This window comes from Coccinella septempunctata, chromosome 1, assembly GCF_907165205.1.
Source record: "Coccinella septempunctata chromosome 1, icCocSept1.1, whole genome shotgun sequence".
In the NCBI taxonomy this organism is placed as follows: Eukaryota; Metazoa; Arthropoda; class Insecta; order Coleoptera; family Coccinellidae; genus Coccinella; species Coccinella septempunctata.
In genome coordinates this window covers 43,452,581-43,466,083 of record NC_058189.1, presented here as the reverse complement: position 1 = coordinate 43,466,083, position 13,503 = coordinate 43,452,581, and the positions used below count along the sequence as shown (strand labels likewise).

Below are 13,503 nucleotides of genomic sequence, written 5' to 3'. Positions count from 1 at the left end.
AAAATATTCAGATAGACAATATGTATAAAACATTTACTCAATTCACAAAAATCAAGATAGTTGACAACTAGGTATAACTCTACGTTAAAAACTCCTCTATTCTTTAAAATGGCCCTGTCAACTTTTTTTTTAATAAAGAAGTAACTGACCCACGATCAAGGGGGACGTTCCATGAAAAATGTTACCATGTATATTTTCAATATTATTCAGCATGTCCAATTATATATAAATATGGTGAAAACTGTAGAAGATAGAAGAAAGAGCCTGTAGCTCCGTAACTAAAAGTTTGCTGATCTATGTCATATAAAATTTTGTTTCGAAATTATTCAGGTAATATACCCTTGATATTATTGTATGTAACAAATGCAAACAGAATAGGTCGAAACAGATTAATCGTGTTTATACCTACGATAAATTTCTCAAAATCTCACACGAGATTTCCGAGTGTAGAAGGTGGTCAAAAATCTTAAAAAACAATGTTGGGACGTTTTTAATCCCACTAGCTTAAATCGTTCAAAAATTGTATTTAGCGGGCAAGGACAATTGACTGGAGAGATTTATTGGATTATTTCATCATTTTGTATTTTTTTCCGAAATTTCAGCAAGGATCATATATTTTTTCTACCGAAAAAATTTTCTGTCAAATCTGACAATTATATCCGAATGAGGTAATTTCGAGAGATAAATTCTACAGTTAAAAAGATAAAACAGAGGAAGATGGCTGTCCTATGCGTCTAACTTATAAGTATTGCAAATGCGGGTTAATAGCACTTCAGTTGGCACGTAAGCTGAATTTTGACAATCAACAAATGTAAAATTTCAATATTTTCATTTCGATATAATATTTACACGTTGTAATCGGACTGTATTTAATGAATCCAGGGTGTACAAATAGGAATAACATTGAGCTATTAACTGATGAATAGTTAAATTGGAAAAAGTATTCTATATTCATTAATTATTTAAATAAAAGTATTCAAAATTGCAATGATTTATTTGTTTATGATTACAAGTTGAGAAATTACCAAATCATTGCTGTGAGAAATTTCAAAAAACGAAATGTCTGCGATTTTTTATGAGGAAAATTCTGTAAAACGTTGTCAACTTTATGCTGAGAATAAACGATCAGTACACAATAAAACGATAGGTAATAACAATGATATCAAACGTAGACAGTAGAGATTAAAAAAATCTTTCGATGAAATCCACAAGGTTACGTTAGGTTAGGAAGCGCCAAAAAATATATGTTCATTGCGAATCGATAATTATAAGAAGTAAAAATAACCCACAACATTCCATCAGAAAAACTACAAAATTAGTTGGTATAGGACGTACGACGAGGTGAAAATCGAATGAATATATTCTGAAAAATTACCTTCTACTGAGTTTATGATGTTCCCCAAATCTATCTTAAGGCACACTGTCGTCTGAGGCAGACCCCACCACCAATTCGATTTCATACGATGCTCCTCAAAATTAGAATTGTGGAGTTCATCACTGAAATGAGAGTTCAGATCTTCGAAATAAATTATGAGTACGCCCACAGAAAGAAGCGCCTTTTTACTTGATGGATGTTGTGATGTAGTTGACACAGGTCGAACCGATTCAAATTCGTCTAATTCTTGCTGGAAGAGAATGGGAATTCTTGTTACCAGAAATAGGGATAAAAATACCGGATGGGAGAGTGGGAACAACTGTTGACTGACGTTTCGCTAGCAACATAGTGAAGGATTGAAATGGGGTATCCTGGAGGATTCCGTCGGTTAATTGAAAAAATTCAACTCAATAAAAAAAGTTATAGGTATATTTCTACGGATTCATTTCCGATCATTTCTATTAGCACTGCTGAAAACCGGCAGCTGCTTTGTCGACTGAGGAATATTTTCTTGTTCAGTTTGTCCGCCAGAAAAAGGACCCTCTATTCCCTTTACCTTATCTGCGAACCTATACAACCTACCGAAAAATTTTCAATCTAGACATATCTAGATATTAGTCTTCAATAATTCATTAATAAAAACAAAATTACCTTCAGAATAACTAGCTAAATCTGTGACACTACACATCTGTGGATCTTTTAAAAAGAGTGGAATTCGGTAAAATTACACAGTTTTTCTGAATTCAGAGACAATATATTACTCAAAAACGGCGCATCATACGAGAAAATATGAAAAATACTTTTATTTTACAAAACTATCAAATATTCATCAGATAGCAACCAACTTAGTTTCAAGAGTTGGGTTCTTCAAATCTTCGGTATTTTTATGGTACGTAATAGTCATAGTGAGAAAACTGGAAGACGTGGGTGATATCGAAGAAGATTAATCAAATAAATGGAAATTTATTGCATTCGATAAAACCGTCTGTGATACATTTTCTTATGGTTTTTCAACGGCCGGTTTCTTTTGAACCGAGCCCCGACTCGGAAAAAATGGTGAAGAAAAAAGTGTTTCTTTTGACCTCAGAAATCTTCTGTTAAAATATTTGTACAATTGAAAGACTCACCCTGAATAGTTTTATTTGTAATTTACAGCAGAAATGGCCCATTATTCCGAAATACTGTATGTTATCTTTCGAGCTATCGAATTGGAAATTGGACTTTTTGCCATTAAAATAATTTCTTCAAATGGGATACCTCTATCATATAAAATCGCATCTTCAAATCGCGAATCTAACCATATACAGGGTGTGGCGTAATGAATAGATAATATGGTGCCGGCGGGTAGAGGACCTTATGGCGGTTCAGAAAAATATATTATATGTTTAGTAAAAGTCCCTTGGTTTTCGAGATATTGGAGATTTTCGAAAATTCAAGAGAATTGCACACTTCGCCACTCGTTTTGCAGGCAAGACTCCAAATAAAGGAATTTTTTCAAACTATTTTTTGGATAGTATTCCTGGATAGATGCGCTATCGAATGTAAATTATTATTTTTGGCGCGCATGAATAGTTTTTCATAGAAAAAAGATCTAACTCAAATTTTCCGTTTTGCTTATTTTTTTCCTAAGTTCAACCCAGCGTGGTGTAAAAAATAATATGGTTACCTGACTGCCAAAGCAAAAGGAAACATGCCTGTTTCACTGAGATTCTGAAATGGTATAACTCACTCTATTTCGAGCATTAAATACAAAATAATTTTCTATTACAATGAGTCAAGCCTTTTTCTTTAATTTTTAGCAACTGAAATGAGACTTGCAAGCAGAATGAAGCAATTATTCATAAAAAATTGTAAAGCATCTAGTAGAGCTCCTGAGCACTTTTAACACTTTTTGTAAAACTCGATTCAATTAAACGATATTTTAATATTGTTTTTTTCTCTCGTATGCTTTCATTACTAAGTCCTATAGTTGTAAAGTTAATAGTTTTTAAGCGAATTTCAAATAACGAAGTGAATTTTAGCTTTTCTGTAATGAAGAAAAAAAGCTTAAAATTAATTTCTATCACATTGAGTCAAGACCTTTGTTACAAAAAGGCTGAAATTCAATTCATAACTTGAAATTAACTTGAAAATATTGATTGCACAACGTTGGGATTCAATAATAAAAGAAAACGAGAAAAAATATCAATTTTAAAATATCGTTTCATTGAATAAAGTTTCACAAATGATGTTTAAATTGGCCACCATGAGTTCCGATAGATGCTCTTTAGTCTACACTTTCCAATGAATCATAGCTTTATTGCATATAAAAAATTTTAAAATGAGTATAGTTTCATTGAATTAAATTTCACAAAAGATGCTCTAAGAGGCCACCATGAGCTTCAGTACATGCTCTATACCTTTTTATAGATGATTGCTTTATTCTGCTTGCATTTCTCATTTTAGCTCTCAGGTAACCATATTATTTTTTACACCGCGCTAGGTTGAACTCAACAAAATATCCAAAACGGAAAAGTTGAGTTAGATTGTTTTTCATCAAGAACTATTCATGCGCCTCAAAAGTAATGAATTCGATTCGATAGATCATCTATCCAGGAATACTATCCAAAAAACACTTTGAAAAATTCCTTCATTTGGAGTCTTGCCTGCAAAACGAGTGGCGAAGGGTGTAATATTCTTGAATTTTCGAAAATTTCACTTTCACAAAACGTAAAATATATTTTTCTGAACCGCTATAGAGTCCTCTAACTGCAGGCTGCATATTTATCCATTCGTTACGCCACACCCTGTATAGACATAAAGCGAGGTTTCTTGATTTTCTGATCATTTTTATAAATGACATATTCATTTTGAAAGTTCTTGCTGTTTCCTAACAACAAGCAGCATTATCCAGGAAATAGAATGTTTATGCCATTATTACGGTTGTTGCCTTTCTCAAAGTGGATTAATACCTTCGTGATGGGGCCAACTTCTGCATATGACTTGAAGTAAAAAATTATAAATGCTATGCACGAACTCAAGAATACCAATTTTGTTGTAAATACAATTGCACATTTAGAATGTAGGTTTACGACTTGTGTTTACACCGTCATTAGCGATACAAGTTTTGAACAATCTTCATTATTCAATTTCATTATTTCGCTCATTATTTATTTCAGGAATTGTTTTAAGTTCATATTGGTAATACAATTTCCGAAATAATTCCTCTTCTGGCACTGTTCTATCTAAACATCTAGCTCTAGTTCTCTCATATCACAGCCAATACTTATCTTATTTGGAGAAGATGTAACTAGTCTTCATCAGCATTCACTGTAGAGTAGGCTACGAAATCTTGATACATACAGTGTGGTCCGAGGTGGTCCAACGAAAACTGAAAACCTATATTTTCCGACTTTAAAATAAAAATTTTGAAAATCGCTAGGACACGTCAATTTCTGATTGGAGGAGGAACAACTTTTACGCTCTTTGCATCCCCGTAGCTGCCACCCCCTAACGAGGGTGAGAGTAACCCTGTAATTTTGATTAGGGATAAGGGGTTTTGTCATAATTCGTGTTGAAAATATTATCGAGTAGGTATTTGATCCTGAAGGTTGGCATTAAAAATTTCCATTGATAACGAAATGCCAGGTGAAAGAGTGGAAGAGTACTTACTTTTGTGATTAGTTTATTAACTGCTAGAAATGGGCACCATTGACTTCCATGCAGTAATAAATACGTTCATATGCAATATGCAATAATAAATACGTTCACGTACATTACACAGGATTTCTGGTGTAATTTAACGGCATTCATTAATGATCCGAGTTCGCAAATCATCCAGTGACTCAGGCCGGGTAGCGTTAATCTTGGATTTCCGGTGAACCCATAGAAAAAAGTCCAGTGGAACCACCAGATCGGGTGATCTGGGTGGCTACTCAATATGTCCCCTTGTTACGATCCAGGCATCCAATCATCAAAGAACTGACGCACCGGTTGGAAGAAATGAGGTGGTGCGCCATCTTGTTGGAAAATTATCGATTGATGGTCTTCTGTATTCTCCAATACTTGCACGAGGTCTGGATGAATGTGATTTCCGTAAATACCCACCAAAGCATTTAATTGTTGCGTGTCTCTGAAGCTCTGCTTCAGTGGGACAAGGCCCTATCGGACATCCCAAATGATTAAAGCTGACATTCCCGGAAAAGACGCCGCTTACTGTGATCAAGTTTCAACCCTTGCTGAAGAAGACGCAATAGATTCTACGAGAAAGTTACGCTTGTGTCGTTTGTGAAATTACTTATCATTGGAAACTGTAATAAACTGAAGATTTACGCTTAAGACTTGACTCCACGCAAATCACGGAATGTTGCTATTATATTGGCAGGATCCTTTAACCCCATAAGTTTTATTCATTTCATCTTCGGTCTTGTTTAGAAAATCTCTATCAAACATTTTGTGTGAAATAACGACGAAGAACTTGGCGATACAAATATCTAGATTTTGAATTAGTAGTTTTTGGAGAAGTTTATTTATCATTCCTCATGAATAACTCATATTGAAATATAGGCTGTCCCAAAACTAGTGAATCAAACGTCAAACCACGATAAAGTAGACCAAATACTATCTATCGAATTACACCAACATTAAGGTTTCCACAATAATTAATATTTTATGAAAATACCTAAAATTTCCTAATTTCGAATTATTTTTTTCAATAACAGAGCCAATTTGTGCTTAAGTATAGCGTTTGTCTCCCATATTAATCTTAGATTATTGTATTATCACCCCTATTAAAATAATTGAAATAATCGAAAATCTCAGTAAATTTCAATTCAAACAATTTCTTTTCTACATAATTTTTATTACTCAGAATAATTTTTTTTTTCTAATTTTGACATTTAAAGTGACACTTTTTAAAACTCATTGACGTTCTGAAACGTTTTACTTCTCGCAACCAGTTACGCAAAGTAAAATATTTCGCAACTGATGATGAAACGATACTTGCTTTCATAGTAACGGACTGAAAAATTGAATAATTTGTGTCAATAGACGATTATAAAGGAATCTCCGATAGAAGCATTTAAAGACGTTTTTGGTACTTTAAATTTCAATTCATAGCAATATCATATTTAAAATTAGAAAAAATATTGTGCGAAACACGTTGGGAAACACTATTTTTCGTTATACGCTCAAAAAAAAAAAATGCTTTTCCCAACTGGTTGCACAAATAACTATTTTATAATTTTGTCAGACTAGAGGGGGTTTATTCTGAGTGATAAGAATTATGAAAAAAAAAATTGTTTCAATTTACATTTATTATTATTTTATTTTTCTATTAACTACTTAGAATAATTCAAATTAGGGGTGATAATACAATAATCTATTATTAACATAGTTCGAAAATCGGCAATTTTGGGAATTTTCATAAAACTCTAATAATTTTGGAAACGGTACATTTTCACTGAACCAATGTTTCGCTGTACTAATGTTGGTGTTATTCGATAGTATTTGGTCGATTTGGTCTATTCTATCGTGATTTAACGATTGATTCACTGGTTTTGGGACACCCTGTATAAAAGATATGTTTTCCAATTCAATACACCTAGTTCTTATCTCCTAGTTTCGAAGTGAAAAATGTCACGATCTCAGTTATATCGAAACTTTCGTGAAAAAGCTCCTCTTGTTTCTTTCAAACTAAGTCAAAAGCATAGAAATAATAACAATTTTTATTCATCTTGAAAATCGGAAATTGTATATTCGGAAAAGAAAATGAGTCAACATACACAGTAAGTTATATTCTGACGATATTATATACTGCTGAACATCTTGATAAAACAAAATTGTGTTCATGAATCAAATAGAAATAAATGGATGCGCCTGTTTCTCTGAAGATTTAAATATTTTCCCAAGTAGGTGAAAATCCTTGATTGAACTGAAGAAACAAATTATACAATTTTCACTTCAGTGGAAGCATACACCAAAGCAAATCCTTTAAGTGTATTTTTTTCTTTACAAGATTTCCATCGCATGTTTGAAGAGAAATGGGTATTAAAATGCAGAAATACAAATCAGGCGCATCCACCATACATTTAGATAAGAGATATTTCGACTTCAGTACTTCACTTCTAGGTGATCTTTATCGGATCACAAATTTTCCAAACAATTATCGTACTCAAGACAAACAGGAAAAAATTTCAGAATATTATTATAATTTTTACTTTCATTATTTTGACAATGCACGAATGGTGCTTGGCTCTGCCTTTCAGAACTGCGATGACTTGGATCTTGTGCTCTACTACTCTTGCCATTGATCCTAGCCAGATCGTCAATGGTATCCAAAAGATCTGCGACGTCTTTAGGAATCTTGGGTTTTAATTCGTGATGATCACGAAGAGACTTCCCATATATATTCTTAGGCATGCCAATGTCTACTATGTGTACAGTTGCTTTTTTCGGTTTATATATTATAGACCTTGCATGTCTCCTATGCTTCCCTCCTTCATAGGTTTGTTCTATTTTTCATCAATCATTATCGTACCGCAGTCTTGTATTGATCTTTGCCCAGTACACACGAAGGTTCAGGTCCAAACAGGTGTTAACTTTGATGCCCTTTTCGCAAGTTCATCTGCTTTTTCAGTTCTTTCAATGCCTCGGAACTCATAGAAGAGTCACCTCATTGTCTCTAGCCATCATATAGTGTTTGCCTGTAGGTTAAATAACTCATGCCTTAGGAAATAAATGTCTTATATTGCGCTCCACATATTCCAATGCCTGCGCCCCCTTCTGATCTTGTTCCATCATTATGCCTTGAGGTAGTGACGAAACTTTAATATTGCAAGATCTAAGAAATATTTGTATTTTAGCAGGAAAATGCCACACCTCCTCCCTAGATTTCCTATACCTAAAGCAAATTGCGGCCTCAGGAAGCAGCAACGCACAAAATGATTTGGAGAAGAAAGGCTCGAAGTGAGGAAATAATCTCATGAAGCTATCGCAGAACTCTGGAACTGGAGGGTGAGCTGTGGAGTATATGATGCCAAGAACAGCTCTGATAGGGGCACAAAAGATCTGTGAAGTAAAGCCTCAATCGCTGCTTTGAGAGTTGTATAATCAGTTCCTTAACCTCGATGAACAACAACCCTTGCAATTTCTGCAAAAGTTAGAATCTGTCATCTTCCAATAAGTACACGAACAAATGACTCGAGATTGCCTGATAGATATAATAAAGCTTCATCTTGAATTCACATGATATATGAAGATTTCGGTGTTTACTATTTTGTAGAAAATTGTGGAAAGGGTTCTATATTTTTTTTTTAAGTTAACACCTAAGATACGAATTTTGTGCATTACTTTTTGCTCACTCTGTCTTTACTACTTCATTTGAATATCACTTTTGATTTCTTGAATCCTATTCCGAAGAGGTTTGACTATCAAATTGAAATGTAAGTCTGGACCAATTAATAATATTTTAAGCTTTATTGAGAGTTGAAAAGGAATCAGAACAAGTCAAAATATCGAAAACAGTAACATTGCAAAAACATGAACATCGGACTTCCTCATGAAACGATATCTTTCGTTTTTTCGAAAGGAGATCCCCAACCCAGAAAAGCATAGATGATAATGAAAGTTTCACGAACTCTCACTCCAAGACCTTGTAGCTTCTCAAATAGTTCACGTGACTCCTTCAATTCACGGATGTCTTCCACCATCTTTTTCACTTTCGGCTCAGAAATTTTCTTTATGAATTTTTTGAATTCTTCACTATGCTCCATCTTATCATTGAATACAGCAAGAAGTTTCCCCACCGGTATTGCCCCTTCTATTTCGTCCAAGTATGTCCTGAAGCTTCTGATCTTTCTCGTTTCCGCATTTTCCACTTTTGTCTTACAGCCAGGCTTAGCGCTCATAATGAGATCAGAGAGGAACTTGATGATACCTTCGATGTCTATACCTGCATCTTCTAAATAAGTCTTCAGTTCTATGTACTCTGGACGGATCTTTATGGCATTGACAATTCTTGCAAACTCAGGTCCTTGGAAGTACGTGACAACTTCCCCGAATTCTTTGTCGTTGGCCAAATGTTCATCGGATATATTCCTCAGTTTCTCCCATGGAATCAGTCTCTTGAAATCTTCAAAATCTTCCTTTAAACTGGTATTACTTGAATCTCTACGAGTGACACGAGATGGGGAGTCCCAATTCATGAAACCATAGAAGAGTTCTAGCATGTCATCGACTCTAGCACCCATAGATTTCAGCTCGATGATTATACGCTTCATTTCTGGTTGTTTCCTCACACTTTCGAACATTTTATGAACTTCTTCTGAAGAAATTTTATTGTAGAACTCTTGAAACACCGTGCTGTTTTGCTTCTTCTCGTGCAACATGGCTAAGAGCTTGCCGATGGGAAGAACCAGTTCGATGTCGTCGAAGAAAGCTCTTAGACTTCGACGAGTTTTCCTTGTATTTGGAATCGGTTTCAGATCTGTAATTATACTGAAGAAAGATTTTAACATAGCGTCGATATTCAAGCCTGTATCGTTGAGTCTTCTCTTTAGTTTTTTCCATTCGGAGTTTTGTTGAACATCTCGGATCAAACTGGCCCAAGCAGTACTCTGGAGGAAGATGATAGCTTCGTTGAATTCCTTGTCAGTTTTAATATGGGCTTCGGCAATTTTTTTCATCTGTTCATTTGGCATTATGTCGCAAAAATCCTTGAGTTCGTCCTCTATAGTTCTAGCAGAAATATATTGAATGCATACTGTGGCTATCGTCAAGCATAATATCGAGAAGTCCTTCATCTGAAAATAACAGGAATTGAATAATTCGGATCAGTCTTAAGAATGATAAGAATTTTCACTCACATTCGTTGGAGAAAAGATTTTCGGTTTTGATAGACAACTATGACAAATCGTTTCCAATAACAACGAATTACAAGTCCATAGCATTACGATGTGATGATTAATTTCGAAATCGGTTTTCTCGTAGTCAGTTTGAATTCGAAGAAAGTTTCAGTATTGTAAAATAGGTATATAGGTTGATTTGTACTAATTACTTCTTTCACAAAATCGAATTGGAATCATTTTCAAAGAGTGTATATAGGATGTATTTGGAGGTGAGGCTTTTTTCCAGCAGAAAGTAGAACTGGTCAAAATGAAGCGTTTCAACAAAAATCACCTATACAAAACTTTCAAAATGACAAAGTTGAGAAAAAAATTGAAAATACGATCCATGTTGTAGCGTTAAGGATACTGGCTCGTTCAATATTGACGTGGTAATAAAAATGAAAACTTAGGATTGCCGAATTGTTCTCATTATTTTTTAGTAACTTACACGATTTTATGAAAGTATCATTTCGAAACCAACTGACAGAAGAGACTTAGGACACAAATGTGAAAAATACTTCAAAATCTCACCAATAAAATTCGTCTAAATTATTCACGAATTTTTTCACATTGGGCATCACAATCTTCTTGCCAAATTTTTTTCACCCTAAATTGCACGAAACAACAATTATGATTTTCTCAAAAGTGACCTGATGCATCTAATCCGACGAACCATTCATTGTCCAGCCATATGTTAATGAATGTTTTGTTTCGTTTTTGCGATGCCGGAGTCACCTTCCACAGTCCCGTACTTGAAATTCAATGAAATTTTGTCGAACTTCTAGGGGTTGTATCTTGGATATTTTATATAGACAATTTTGGGTTAAACGATTTATTTTGATGAGTTCTAATTTCTGTCAAAAAGAAAGCCCAATATTTGAAAACACCCTCTATAAATTAAAGCTAATTTTAATAGTAAATTATAATATAATTTTAAGGTATAGTAGGGGAGCCACGGTGCTAAATTGGGATTTACTCGAGCGTCGTGGAGTTTCACCTGTTGGGAAGGCACCTTCAAGTAGTCAAAATTAAAAAAAAAGTCTATAAGCACTATTAGAAGCACTAAACCGACTGAACTGAATTATAGTATGTACTGTGAACTGGGTTCCGCTTTGGCATGTATAGCTGAGCGCCTCGAACTCATGTTCGGTTTCTCAAAAACGGTTGAATGGTTTATTTTATAATAAAAAACTTTTATTATGTTCGAGGCGAGAGAGGGGAGATATCTCGAGGAAACCTTAGAACATAGATACATGGAATGGACATTCAGTGCTACGAATGAATTGTTTGTAGTACACACATTTGATGTTTCTCTGTCTAGCGCGACACTAAGGCGGTGGCGTTTTATCATTGTATAAAGACCATGTGGTCTTTATACAATGGTTTTATTGAAAAAATTCACATGCGTTCTGTCTATTCGTATTGAAAATTGATGCGCCAATGATGTCCGAATCAACTGTCTCAATTGTGATTGGCGACACTAATCTATGTATCTATGTTCTGAGGTGTGTACTGTGGAATCATTATTCTATATAGCGATTATACTGGTGTACTACTTTTTTGTAATTTAAGCCACCCTTTTTTTTATCGGTTTTCGATATTCCTATAGTCAGCCTCTAAATAGTTCTAACCCTGTAAGTTGAGTTCCACGTATTTCTGTAGACATTACACTACAGGCAATGGCGTTAAATTGGAAAATTTAGATACTTCCTACCTATTCGTACTGTCGTGACAGTGATGTCCGAGACAAATGTCTCAATTGTAATTGGCGGCACTAAGCAACTATCTCACTCCAGTTTTTGGAATGTTTATTTTTCATTCCATGTATCTACGTTCTAAGGAGAAAACTGATATTTTTTTTGAGCTTCATTCAACTTGTTTGTGAAAACTGTCACATTATATTTTTATAAACAAATTAATTCAGATGCATAACATCCGCAGATAATTAAATCAACGAATGTTACGATCTAAATCGAACTAACAAACTACCATCGCTCGAAGTATTACCAGAATTTTCATTTCGTCGACAAAGAGTAGATGCTGACCATGGTTTCGGTCTTATTTGACCTCGTCAGAGCAATAAAACTCATTCGTCAACGAAATGCTTTGAATTGCCGGCTCCTTTTATTCCATATCAGTAGCGTATTTATACATCATACCCGCTACTGATATGGAATAAAAGGAGCCGGCAATTCAAAGCATTTCGAAATGAAAATTCTGGTAATACTTCGAGCGATGGTAGTTTGTTAGTTCGATTTAGATCGTAACATTCGTTGATTTAATTATCTGCGGATGTTATGCATCTGAATTAATTTGTTTATTATTTACCTGCCTTACTGTTGAAGGCGTGATCTATTTCTTATTATATTATTATTTTCTGGAATCATTTGCTTCGCAATACAAAAAAGACGACAGGCTAGAGAATGTCCAGGTGACTTTTTTGCTAGTTTGATGCCCTAAACTATCGTCATGTATTTGGTTAGATTTTTGTTATACATACATATACACTCTCAAGCCTGGAAAAAATTTTTTTTTATTCGGCTGATTTTGAGAAGATAGGTCTTCATATAACAGAAAGTTGTTAGTTTTTAACATTGTAGCTTGTATTTTTTTATGCGACTTGTTGAGATTGTTTTGAAAAGTCCCGAAACTTTAGTCATCATTGACACCTAATGCAGATTACGGGAGAAAAGGACTTGAGTACATGTATATGATTTTTATAGAAATTTTCTACAAGGATCTCTCCCTTCATATACATAGAAATAATTTTTGGTATAGGTATTCCACCTGATACGGTCAAGTAAATCTCGAATTTTCTCCTTGGATTCCCCCATAGACTAATAAAGGATTTATTAGTCTATGGATTCCCCTATATATACAGGGCGTGTCTTTGACTCGGACGAATATTTTATAGCACAGTAAGTTTGTGGGATGGAACTGAAAATAATATTTTCTTATGGTTTTTCAACAGCCAGCATCTTTCAAATCGAGCCGATTCGGAAAAAATTGTGAAGAACTCAAGAATCTTCTGTTAAAATATTTGTTCGAGTCAAAGACTCACCCTGTATGTTCTCTTGATAAAGAGCATATCAATTTTTAACATACATAACAAACAATAATTATAGCATGTGTATGAGATACAGCAGAGGTTATCGTAAAGGGGTACTATACAATTTCAAGTATGGTAAATGAGCCTAGGGAAAAACTTAAGTAAAAAAACCCTTTCTCCCCGTAAGTGTAGTGGATTTTAAGGGATGAACTGTT

At 34.3% G+C, this 13,503-nt stretch overlaps 2 protein-coding genes across 5 annotated transcripts in view; both read right to left on the bottom strand.

Moving 5' to 3' along the window:
* The window catches only part of LOC123322982 (titin), a 147,434-nt gene extending 145,910 nt beyond the window's left edge, over positions 1 to 1,524 (bottom strand). For 3 of the 4 annotated variants that reach the window (XM_044911115.1, XM_044911116.1, XM_044911119.1), the window contains exon 1: positions 1,376 to 1,523. The gene's annotated coding sequence lies outside the window, so the exon portion shown is untranslated. Of the gene's footprint in view, positions 1 to 1,375 lie in introns of all 4 variants that reach the window. The other variant, XM_044911117.1, reaches the window with a different exon arrangement.
* A 7,285-nt stretch (positions 1,525 to 8,809) lies between these two features.
* Positions 8,810 to 10,325, bottom strand: LOC123314195. Its single transcript, XM_044899328.1, has 2 exons — positions 10,219 to 10,325; positions 8,810 to 10,155 (listed from the first exon to the last, which is right to left on the bottom strand). Exons 1-2 carry the CDS (start codon positions 10,300 to 10,302, stop codon positions 8,911 to 8,913), a joined length of 1,329 nt encoding a protein of 442 aa, XP_044755263.1. The 5' UTR covers positions 10,303 to 10,325; the 3' UTR covers positions 8,810 to 8,910.
* Positions 10,326 to 13,503: the final 3,178 nt, after the last annotated feature.

Bases quoted from the DNA above. Each gene is read 5' to 3' on its own strand.
- LOC123314195 (XM_044899328.1), bottom strand. From the start codon at position 10,302: ATGCTATGGACTTGTAATTCGTTGTTATTGGAAACGATTTGTCATAGT. The intron at 10,156-10,218 runs GTGAGTGAAAAT...TGTTATTTTCAG, and splicing joins AAATCTTTTCTCCAACGAAT to ATGAAGGACTTCTCGATATT.